The following is a 12,964-nucleotide window of genomic DNA, read 5'->3' on the forward strand; positions in this document are numbered from 1 at the left end:
ACCTCATCTGGCTCCTCTTGATGTGGAGGAGCAGCGGCTTTACTTTGAGCTCCCCGCGGATGACAGAGCTTCTAAGGGAGAGCCCCGCCACTCGGCAGAGGAAACTCATTTGGGCCGCTTGTACCCGTGATCTTGTCCTTTCGGTCATGACCCAAAGCTCATGACCATAGGTGAGGATGGGAACGTAGATCGACCGGTAAATCGAGAGCTTTGCCTTCCGGCTCAGCTCCTTCTTCACCACAACGGATCGATACAGCGTCCGCATTACTGAAGACGCCGCACCGATCCGCCTGTCGATCTCACGATCCACTCTTCCCTCACTCGTGAACAAGACTCCGAGGTACTTGAACTCCTCCACTTGGGGCAAGATCTCCTCCCCAACCCGGAGATGGCACTCCACCCTTTTCCGGGAGAGAACCATGGACTCGGACTTGGAGGTGCTGATTCCCATCCCTGACGCTTCACACTCGGCTGCGAACCGATCCAGTGAGAGCTGAAGATCTTGGCCAGAGGAAGCCATCAGGACCACATCATCTGCAAATAGCAGAGACCTAATCCTGCAGCCCCCAGACCAGATCCCCTCAACGCCTTGACTGCGCCTAGAAATTCTGTCCATAAAAGTTATGAACAGAATGGGTGACAAAGGGCAGCCTTGGCGGAGTCCAACCCTCACTGGAAACGTGTCCGACTTACTGCCGGCAATGCGGACCAAGCTCTGGCACTGATCATACAGGGAGCGGACTGCCACAATCAGACAGTCCGATACCCCATACTCTCTGAGCACTCCCCACAGGACTTCCCAAGGGACACGGTCGAATGCCTTCTCCAAGTCCACAAAGCACATGTAGACTGGTTGGGCAAACTCCCATGCACCCTCAAGGACCCTGCCCAGAGTATAGAGCTGGTCCACAGTTCCACGACCAGGACGAAAACCACACTGTTCCTCCTGAATCCGAGGTTGGACTATCCGGCGTAGCCTCCTCTCCAGTACACCTGAATAGACCTTACCGGGAAGGCTGAGGAGTGTGATCCCACGATAGTTGGAACACACCCTCCGGTTCCCCTTCTTAAAGAGAGGAACCACCACCCCGGTCTGCCAATCCAGAGGCACCGCCCCCGAAAATAAAAATAAAAATGAGCAGCATAATAGGAAATCAAATAGTGTATGTGCTTCACTATGTGGTAGGTTCCTGCGGACGTTATCTCCTTCTGGTGTTGACTATTTTTTTCATACGGTGTTGATGTAAAAATGGAAGACGCCAGCAGGCTCAATTGGGTCAGTGCTGGTTGCTTCGGCATTTTGTGGGTGTGGCACCAAACGGAGATGTTGACATGCGGAGTTACAAGCACTCTTCATTGTCTAGCGCAGTGTTTTTCAACCACTGTGCTTATCTTAGCTGAGATGATCTAATCTGACCTATTTGGGTTAAAAATATTTTTTTGCAAACCAGTAATTATAGTCTGGCAATTATGTGTGGTTGTTGAGTGTCGGTGCTGTCTATTCCAGTGTTTTTCAACCTTTTTTGAGCCAAGGACACTTTTTTTGCGTTGAAAAAATGCGGAGGCACACCACCAGCAGAAATCATTAAAAAACGAAACTCAGTTGATAGTAAAAAGTCGTTGGATATGACTTTAAAGCATAACCAAGCATGCATCACTATAGCTCTTGTCTCAAAGTAGGTGTACTGTCACCACCTGTCACATCACACCCTGACTTATTTGGACTTGTTTGCTGCTTTCCTGTGTGTAGTGTTTTACTTCTTGTCTTGCGCTCCTATTTTGGTGGCTTTTTCTCTTTTTTTTGGTATTTTCCTGTAGCAGTTTCATGTCTTCCTTTGAGCGATATTTCCCGCATCTACTTTGTTTTAGCAGTCAAGAATATTTCAGTTGTTTTTATCCTTCTTTGTGGGGACATTGTTGATTGTCATGTCATGTTCGGATGTACTTTGTGGACGCCGTCTTTGCTCCACAGTAAGTCTTTGCTGTCGTCCAGCATTCTGTTTTTGTTTACTTTGTAGCCAGTTCAGTTTTAGTTTCTTTCTGCATAACCTTCCCTATGCTTCAATGCCTTTTCTTAGGGGCACTCACCTTTTGTTTATTTTTGGTTTCAGCATTATACACCTTTTTACCTGCACACTGCCTCCCGCTGTTTCCCACATCTACAAAGCAATTAGCTACCTGCTGCCACCTACTGATATGGTAGAGTATTACACGGTTTATAAAAATGGTGCGGCTAATTTAAGGATTTTTTTTTTTTGCCGCTAATTGCCATAATGTTTTGTAATGAAATGTTGTCATGAAACCACAAGCATAGGACTGAAATGGTACGGTATTGTTGGTGCTATGGCGCCATCTTTTGGACGAGTTTTCAACATTTGTAAGTTAAACAAAAATTCATACTTATTAAACCGTTCCCATGTCTTGAGTGTTTTCATGCATATTTGTACGTGCTACCGTAATGTCATGAAACCTAGCGTTGTTAGCATTAGCGAATATGCTAACATGTTTACGAGTATTTGTGTTAGTATTATTAACTTACAATGGCATTCCTTGTGGATTGTTTCACTTTCACAAATTCCTCAGTAAATTCACCAAGACGTCACCGTGGAGTTATTGAGTCTGTTTAGCTGATTGGAGAGCTAGCCTGTGGGTCCATGATGATGACTTCTGTTTTGTTTGATCAGCCGTTTTACTGCTGTGTTACAGGCACCGATTGGAAACAAATAAGGTATGTAAATAAATATTTACATAATTATAATCTGTGTGAATAACTCATTTCACATCGTATATATATCTGCAATCTTGTAGTCCAGTGCAGCTAATATATGGATTTTTTCTTTGCTTTTCTTTAAAAAACAAACAAAAACAAGCAAATACACTGAGAAGGTGTTTACTACTTTTGGCTGCAGTGTCCTTCCATTCAGTGCTTTCAACCGGAGTGCCGTTCAGTCTCCTAGCCGTCCGTAGCGTTTCTACTCGTATGGATTGTTTATTAATCATTCCAAGCAACGTGTCTAAGTTTTACAATATAACTAAATTGTTTATACTTACTAAAGCCTTCCCATGTGTGATGTGTGTAGGAGTGTTTTCATGCGTGCTATCGTAATGTAATGAAGCTAGCGTCGTTAGTTAGTTAATATGATTACATTATGAGTGTCTGTGTTAGCATTATTAACTTATAACGGCATTCTTTTTGTATTGTTTCACTTTCACAAATTCCTCAGTAAATTCACCAAAACGTTAATGTGGAGTTACCATCACAGATGCTGGCTTTTACACTTTGCGCCTAGAACAGTCCGGATGTGGACTCGTCAGACCACAGAACACTTTTCCACTTTGCATCAGTCCATCTTAGATGAGCTCGGGCCCAGCGATGGGTTTCTGGGTGTTGTTGATAAATGGCTTTGGCTTTGCATAGTAGAGTTTTAACTTGCACTTACAGATGTAGCGACCAACTGTAGTTACTGACAGTGGGTTTCTGAAGTGTTCCATGTGGTGATATCCTTTACACACTGATGTCGCTTTTTGATGCAGTACCGCCTGAGGGAGTGAAGGTCACGGGGAATTAAATGTTAGTTTTCGGCCATGCTGCTTACGTGCAGTGATTTCCTTTTGATGATACTACGGAGCGTAGATGGTGAAATCCCTAAATTCCTTGCAATAGCTGCTTGAGAAATGTTGTTCTTAAACAATTTGCTCAGGCATTTGTTGACAAAGTGGCGACCCTCGCCCCGTCCTTGTTTGTGAATGACTGAGCATTTCATGGAAGCTGCTTTTATACCCAATCATGGCACCCACCTGTTCCCAATTAGCCTGTTCACCTGTGGGATGTTCCAAATAAGTGTTTGATGAGCATTCCTCAACTTTCTCAGTCTTTTTTGCCACTTGTGCCAGCTTTTTTTTGAAACACGTCACAGGCGTCAAATTCCAAATGAGCTAATATTTGCAAAAAATAACAACGTTAAATATCTTGTCTTTGCGGTCCATTCAACAGATGGATAAAACTGTCACATAATTGTTATAAGTTTCCATTGTTGCACATTTCTTTTGTGCAGCCTCCGTTTATGTCGTGTCTGTGTGGGAAAAAAAAAAAGCCAGTGTTGAATATGAAAAAGCTGAAAAGCCAGCTCATAATCACAAAGACACCCACATACTTGACAAGCACTCTCAGCAGTGTTCCTATGCACACACTCCCACGCCTGTGCAGACAGGACTCTGGGGCACAATGCTTCTGCAGTCATTAAACACACAATCATAACCCACTAAACTATTAGATAGATAGATAGATAGATAGTACTTAGACAAAAAAACAAGCGATGCCGTTTGATAGACCTGGTCTAGCTTTATTAAACTGCATTGATTATTTTTGTACAATCGGATCTAACTAAGCCACCCAACTAGGTCACATAGTTATTAAACATCCATCCATCCATCCATCCATCTTCTTCCGCTTATCCGAGGTCGGGTCGCGGGGGCAGCAGCCTAAGCAGGGAAGCCCAGACTTCCCTCTCCCCAGCCACTTCGTCCAGCTCTTCCTGTGGGACCCCGAGGCGTTCCCAGGCCAGCCGGGAGACATAGTCTTCCCAACGTGTCCTGGGTCTTCCCCGTGGCCTCCTACCGGTCGGACGTGCCCTAAACACCTCCCTAGGGAGGCGTTCGGGTGGCCCGAACCACCTCATCTGGCTCCTCTCCATTTGGAGGAGCAGCGGCTTTACTCTGAGCTCCTCCCGGACGGCAGAGCTTCTCACCCTATCTCTAAGGGAGAGACCCGCCACCCGGCGGAGGAAACTCATTTGGGCCGCTTGTACCCGTGATCTTGTCCTTTCGGTCATGACCCAAAGCTCATGACCATAGGTGAGGATGGGAACGTAGATCGACCGGTAAATTGAGAGCTTTGCCTTCCGGCTCAGCTCCTTCTTCACCACAACGGATCGACACAGCGTCTGCATTACTGAAGACGCCGCACCGATCCGCCTGTCGATCTCACAATCCACTCTTCCCTCACTCTTAAACAAGACTCCGAGGTACTTGAACTCCTCTACTTGGGGCAAGATCTCCTCCCCAACCCGGAGATGGCACTCCACCCTTTTCCGGGCGAGAACCATGGACTCGGACTTGGCGGTGCTGATTCTCATCCCAGTCGCTTCACACTCGGCTGCGAACCGATCCAGTGAGAGCTGAAGGTCCTGGCCAGATGAAGCCATCAGGACCACATCATCTGCAAAAAGCAGAGACCTAATCCTGCACCCACCAAACCAGACCCCCTCAACGCCTTGACTGCGCCTAGAAATTCTGTCCACAAAAGTTATGAACAGAATGGGTGACAAAGGGAAGCCTTGGCGGAGTCCAACCGTCACTGGAAACGTGTCCGACTTACTGCCGGCAATGCGGACCAAGCTCTGGCACTGATCATACAGGGAGCGGACCGCCACAATCAGACAGTCCGATACCCCATACTCTCTGAGCACTCCCCACAGGACTTCCCGAGGGACACGGTCGAATGCCTTCTCCAAATCCACAAAGCACATGTAGACTGGTTGGGCAAACTCCCATGCACCCTGCCGAGAGTATAGAGCTGGTCCACAGTTCCACGACCAGGTCGAAAACCACACTGTTCCTCTTGAATCCGAGGTTGGACTATCCGGCGTAGCCTCCTCTCCAGTACATCTGAATAGACTTTACCGGGAAGGCTGAGGAGTGTGATCCCACGATAGTTGGAACACACCCTCCGGTTCCCCTTCTTAAAGAGAGGAACCACCACCCCCGGTCTGCCAATCCAGAGGTACCGCCCCCGATGTCCACGCGATGCTGCAGATAACCATGGCAACTGCGGCAAAAGCCGCGACCGCCCTCGTCATTTGCCGTAATGCCCTAAAAAGTTGACCAACATTAGCGACAAGAACATCCCTTGACTTTTTAAATTCCAGACGTTAGTAATACTGTCCAATTTTTTAATTACCGAAAAAACGTCAATTAATAATGCATTTTAGGCAACAGGAAGTCAGGCGCATGCGCATTAGCGTCGTTTGGTTGATAATCATAACGGACTATCTACACGGACTTGGCTCCGGAGATTTCCCCTCGGAGTAAACGGAGCCAAGCGCTTGGTTTAACGTCATTTCCCCTCGCTTCCCGCCGTGTTTTTAAGAGCGCACTGCTGTGTTTGGATGGAGACAGGTGTGGACAATATTGGCGACACTTGTCCCCTACACTAAAAGTATACAGAAAACTATTTGATGTTATTTGTTTTCTCAATACAGCGTCCATCAGCTGTTGTGACTGAGAGTTAATGATGTTGTGAGGAAACATGCAGTAGGTGATGTGTCGTGAACGTTGTCACAACTTGTTTATAAAGTCTTTACTTTGTTTACTGGGATGTTCACTCATCTTGTATTTAACTGCAAACTGTATCAGTGTCCAAATAACATCAATACTAGCTCAAATGTTTTGTCATGTCATCAAACCGAACGCAGGCTTTGAAGATTGTGTATTCGATGTGAGAGGTGTCACTCTACACTTCTGATCAAATGTAATAATCACTTATTCTTCTCTTCTTTGATACTTTAACATTAGTTTTGGATGATACCACACATTTAGGTATGGATCCGATACCAAGTGGTTACAGGATCATAAATTGGTCATATTCAAAGTCCTCATGTGTCCCTGCTTTGTGTGCCGGCCCAGTCACATAAAATCTACGGCTTTTCACACACACAAGTGAATGCAACGCATACTTGGTCAACAGCCATACAAGTCACACTGAGGGTGGCCGTATAAACAACTTTAACACTGTTACAAATATGCGCCACACTGTGAACCCACACCAAACAAGAATGACAAACACATTTGGGGAGAACATCCGCACCGTAACACAACAGAACAAATACCCAGAAGCCCTTGCAGCACTAACTCTTCCGGGACGCTACAACATACACCCCCCCCGCTACCTCAACATCCTCATGCTCTCTCAGGGAGAGCATGTCCCAAATTCCAAGCTGCTGTTTTGAGGCATGTTAAAAAAAAATAATGCACTTTGTGACTTCAATAATAAATATGGCAGTGCCATGTTGGTGTCATGTCTGTGTAATCATCATGTTTTGTTTTTAGTCATGTTTTGTTTAGTTTCTGGCTTTTCACTCCCTTGTCTTGTCACCATAGTTACCCATTAGTTTTCACCTGTCACGTCACGCACCTGTTTCACGTCTTGAGTCACGCACCTGTTTTTGTTAATCATGTCTGTAGTATTTAAGTTTATTCATTTTCTGTTGTTCGGCCTGACGACCTCACACCAAGACCAAGACCCGCCATGCCAAGACCAAGACCCGCCATGCCAAGACCAAGACCCGCCATGCCAAGACCAAGACCAAAACCAAGACCCGCCATGCCAAGACCAAGACCCGCCATGCCAAGACCAAGACCCGCCATTCCAAGACCAAGACCAAGACCCACACCAAGACCCGCCATGCCAAGACCAAGACCCGCCATGCCAAGACCAAGACCCGCCATGCCAAGACCAAGACCCGCCATGCCAAGACCAAGACCCACGCCAAGACCAAGACCCACGTCGAGCTTCGCCGCCTGACGCGCCACGTCGAGCTTCGCCGCCTGACGCGCCACGCCGAGCTTCGCCGCCTGACTCACCACGCCAAGCCACGTCTGCCACGATGACGACGCGCCTCCCTCCTCGTCGACCACGGATATGGCCGCTACCTGGTCGCCCGCCACGCCAAGTGCGCCCACCTCCCAGTCGGCCACGAATGTGGCCATTCCCTGGGCGCCCGCCTCGCCTGCTGCAGCGGCGTTCCACTCGCCGTCGCCACCTAACTCTGCCCCGGTGGATACGGGGACACGTGGTCTGGCGACCCACCGCCATGTCCCCCTCCCGCCCTCCCATGACTCTTGTTATTTTTTTTATGGACATCTGGTATCTGTCCTTAAGGGAGGGGCTCTGTCATGTCTGTGTAATCATCATGTTTTGTTTAGTTTCTGGCTTTTCACTCCCTTGTCTTGTCACCATAGTTACCCATTAGTTTTCACCTGTCACGTCACGCACCTGTTTCACGTCTTGAGTCACGCACCTGTTTTTGTTAATCATGTCTGTAGTATTTAAGTTCATTCATTTTCTGTTGTTCGGCCTGACGACCTCACACCAATGGATGTGGCCTTTATCGGACATCTCTAGTTTCAGAAGTTTTTTATTTAAAATATAGTAGCGTAGTCGCCCTAATTATTCAATAAAATCAAGTTCTGTGTAACCAGTACATCTAATATTTGTGTCTACTGTAACATTACAGTCTGAACAGTAACACTGTGTAACTACAGGAAAATAAAACACTGTACTTTAATCAAGTGATTCCTTGGCGTACCACAGTTTGACAATCTCTGGTTTAGAGAACAACAGCATTAATGTCGCATTTTAGAACCGTCCGTTTTACTTTAACATACGTAAATAATCGACGTTTGGTCCATGGATTCATGAATCGCCCACGTTCTATTCGCGATGCGTCGATGACTTTTGCCACCGCTAAAAACAACGCGTGCAGAAAAAGACACACATGATCACATTGGTGACAATGAACAGGGTGGTGTGAGAGGTGGCCATCTGCCCCTACCTTTTCTCACGCAGATCAACTCATGTACTCCACAGCTACGCTCGCCACCTGGAGAGACAATGCATTTCCATGATGAGGGAACGCAAGACAACACCATGGATACACACACTACATCATGGGGTGCTCATTACGTCGATCGCGATCTACCGGTCGATCGCGGAGGGTGTGTCAGTCGATCACCAGCCAGGCATTAAAAAAAATAGTCCTAAAAATGAGCGATCATAAATCTTCTCTATGACGTCACTTTCGTCACTTGATTGACATTCACGGCACCCGAGGGTCTTCTATAAAATAACCGACTGGAAGGCGAGAAACACTTTATTTCAACAGACTCTGGCGCCGTACCTGTCGTCAAAACTCCAAAGACCGACTGCACAGTTGCACAGTTGCGCTACGAAAATAAGAGTCTCAGAAAGCTAGCACACACAAGCTAGCAAGCTACGGAGTTTGCCGACAATGTATTTCTTGTAAAGTGCATACAAAGGAGTACGGAAGCTGGACAAATAAGATGCCAAAAACCAACCACTTTCATGTGGTATTGGACAGAAAGGAGGACTTTTTTTCTCCTCCATTCAAAAATGCGGACATTATCAGCACCACTGTCTGATTCCTATCAATGCAAGTCATCAGAATCAGGTAATACACCAACTTATATTCTTGTCTTCATGAAAGAAAGGAATCTATATGTGTTAAACATGCTTGTATTATCTTTAAACACCTTTAACTTATTAACAATATTAACTATATGTGTTAAACATGCTTGTAATATCTTTAAACACCTTTAAGTTGTTAACAATATTAACTATATGTATTAAACATTCTTGTATTATCATTAAACACCTTTAATTTTTTTAACAATATTAACTATGTGTTAAACATGCTTGTATTATCATTAAACACCTTTAACTTGTTAACAATATTAACTAAATGTATTAAACATACTTGTATTATCATTAAACACCTTTAATTTTTTAACAATATTAACTATATGTGTTAAACATGCTTGCATTATCATTAAACACCTTTAACTTGTTAACAATATTAACTATATGTATTAAACATGCTTGTATTATCAATAAACACCTTTATTTTTTTAACAATATTAACTATATGTGTTAAACATGCTTGCATTATCTTTAAACACATTTTACTTGTTAACAATATTAACTATATGTATTAAACATACTTGTATTATCATTAAACACCTTTAATTTTTTAACAATATTAACTATATGTGTTAAACATGCTTGCATTATCATTAAACACCTTTAACTTGTTAACAATATTAACTATATGTATTAAACATTCTTGTATTATCATTAAACACCTTTAATTTTTTAACAATATTAACTATATGTGTTAAACATGCTTGCATTATCATTAAACACCTTTAACTTGTTAACAACATTAACTATATGTATTAAACATGCTTGTATTATCATTAAACACCTTTAACTTGTTAACAACATTAACTATATGTATTAAACATACTTGTATTATCATTAAACACCTTTAATTTTTTAACAATATTAACTATATGTGTTAAACATGCTTGTATTATCTTTAAACACCTTTAACTTGTTAACAATATTAACTATATGTATTAAACATACTTGTATTATCATTAAACACCTTTAATTTTTTAACAATATTAACTATATGTGTTAAACATGCTTGCATTATCTTTAAACACCTTTAACTTGTTAACAATATTAACTATATGTGTTAAACATGCTTGTATTATCTTTAAACACCTTTAACTTGTTAACAATATTAACTATATGTGTTAAACATGCTTGCATTATCTTTAAACACCTTTAACTTGTTAACAATATTAACTATATGTATTAAACATACTTGTATTATCATTAAACACCTTTAATTTTTTAACAATATTAACTATATGTGTTAAACATGCTTGCATTATCTTTAAACACCTTTAACTTGTTAACAATATTAACTATATGTGTTAAACATGCTTGTATTATCTTTAAACACCTTTAACTTGTTAACAATATTAACTATATGTGTTAAACATGCTTGCATTATCTTTAAACACCTTTAACTTGTTAACAATATTAACTATGTGTTAAACATGCTTGCATTATCTTTAAACACCTTTAACTTGTTAACAATATTAACTATATGTGTTAAACATGCTTGCATTATCATTAAACACCTTTTAACTTGTTAACAAAAACATATATTTCATAAATAAGTAAATATAAATGATATATATGAATGAGGTAGATCCCCACGACTTGATCAATTGAAAAGTAGCTCGCCTGCAGAAAAAGTGTGAGCACCCCTGCACTACATGTTCAAAGGGACCTAGGAGGTCTTGAAAAGGAATTAAAGTCATTTATACTGTAGCCCCCAGAAGAATATCACACAATGCTATTTTTAACTTTTATTACCAATCTTATGATAACGAACAACTGCCACAATTTCAACACTTCCTCATTCTCCGCCAATAACCTCTCAGCCACGGACGGCGTGTTGGTAAACATGGGAAAAACTGAACTACAAATCTTAACTACAGGCACATGAAACAGTAAGGTTAGTATTACAGTATGAATTGATACATATAGCCTAATATTTGCACACTATTGACAAGTGATGTACCAAAAACTTCCCCACCGAAAATAGCGTTACGGAAATGTAAACAAAACGCACGCCATTGTCTGGAGCGTTGTCAGCATGTCTGTGATGTAGACGTGATTTATATATATATATATATACCAGTGACGTGCGGTGAGGTTGATGGCTGGTGAGGCACTGACTTCATCACAGTCAGATTTACAAACATATGAACCCTAAAGAGTATTTTATTCACCACTTGATTGGCAGCAGTTAACGGGTTATGTTTAAAAGCTCATACCAGCATTCTTCCCTGCTTGGCACTCAGCATCAAGGCTTGGAATTGGGGGTTAAATCACCAAAAATGATTCCCAGGCACGGAGTTTTTTTTTAAACTGGATCTGGATCGGCATTTTCCCATGCCTTGCCGATACGCAATTTTTGGCAAATATCGGCAGCCGATCCGATCCAAATATCGGATCGGGACATCCCTAATATATACATATATATATATATATATATATATATATATATATATATATATATATATATATATATATATATATATATATATAGATACATACATACATATACATATACACATACATACATACATATACATAGTCGAGGGTTCTATGGTTTATCCGTTATACAGTGCTCAATACCGGGGTAGAGCGGAATATACGTTAGGTCAGGAAAAAACACAGAGGCTATATCATCCCTACAAGCCTGTTTCGCAGGTTTCCCTGCTCGTTAGGGGATTTTATTGTACATACATATATATATATATATATATATATATATATATATATATATATATATATATATATATATATATATATATATATATGTCTTAATAAGGTTATCCAAAAAATAGTGCTCGATACCGTAGTAGAGCGCAATATATGTATATGTGGGAAAAAATATGAACCCACGCCAGGAAACCAGCCAAAAAAGAACAGAAAACGAAACGGCATCATCTGGTACAACCCCCCATACAGCAAAAACGTCTCAACGAACATTGGACACAAATTCCCAAAGACAACAACCTAAGAAAAGTATTCAACAAGAACAACATTAAATTGAGCTACAGCTGCATGAACAATATACGACAAATCATCTCAAACCACAACAAAACAATTGCAAATGAGCCGTCGACCCCCAGTCAGAGCGACTCCAAAACCAACAAAGCATGTAACTGTCGAAAGAAACCTGATTGCCCCCTCAACGGGGGGTGCTTACAAACATCAGTTGTCTACCAATCTAAGGTAACACGCAAGGACATTAACACATCCGACACATATGTAGGATTAACCGAGGGTGAATTCAAAACCAGATGGAACAATCACAAGACTTCTTTCAGGAACCAAAACCTGCGGAATACCACAGAACTCAGCAAACACATTTGGGACCTCAAAGACAATAATGTTGAATATTCAATAACATGGCAAATTCTTGCATCCAGCACACCTTACAATAGTGGTAATAAAAGATGCAACCTATGCTTGAAAGAGAAACTGTTTATTATTTACCGTCCAGACCTGTCATCCCTCAACAACCGCAGCGAAATTGTAACAGCATGCCGCCACAGACGGAAACACCTCCTAGGTAACACATGAGCCAATCACCACGCCCCTACGCCAGCCTGTACCCACCCACTCTGTGCCCTATATAAACCATGGTATGCGAATGCTCCCATTAAAATCTCCTGACGATTGAGGGTACCCCCCCTCATGAAACAGGCCTGTAGAGATGAAATAGTCTTGTGATTT

General features: G+C 42.3%; 2 protein-coding genes across 2 annotated transcripts in view; both read right to left on the reverse strand.

Moving 5' to 3' along the window:
• The window catches only part of syt14a (synaptotagmin XIVa), a 115,377-nt gene that overhangs the window by 79,564 nt on the left and 22,849 nt on the right, over nt 1-12,964 (reverse strand). The window contains exon 2 of the mRNA XM_061986941.2: nt 8,613-8,660. Coding sequence (XP_061842925.1) covers nt 8,613-8,660 — 48 coding nt within the window. The remainder of the gene's footprint in view (nt 1-8,612; nt 8,661-12,964) is intronic.
• The window catches only part of sdsl (serine dehydratase-like), a 78,871-nt gene that overhangs the window by 2,531 nt on the left and 63,376 nt on the right, over nt 1-12,964 (reverse strand). The gene's annotated exons all lie outside the window — the stretch shown is intronic.

This window comes from Nerophis lumbriciformis, linkage group LG26 (assembly GCF_033978685.3).
Source record: "Nerophis lumbriciformis linkage group LG26, RoL_Nlum_v2.1, whole genome shotgun sequence".
NCBI lineage: Eukaryota > Metazoa > Chordata > Actinopteri > Syngnathiformes > Syngnathidae > Nerophis > Nerophis lumbriciformis.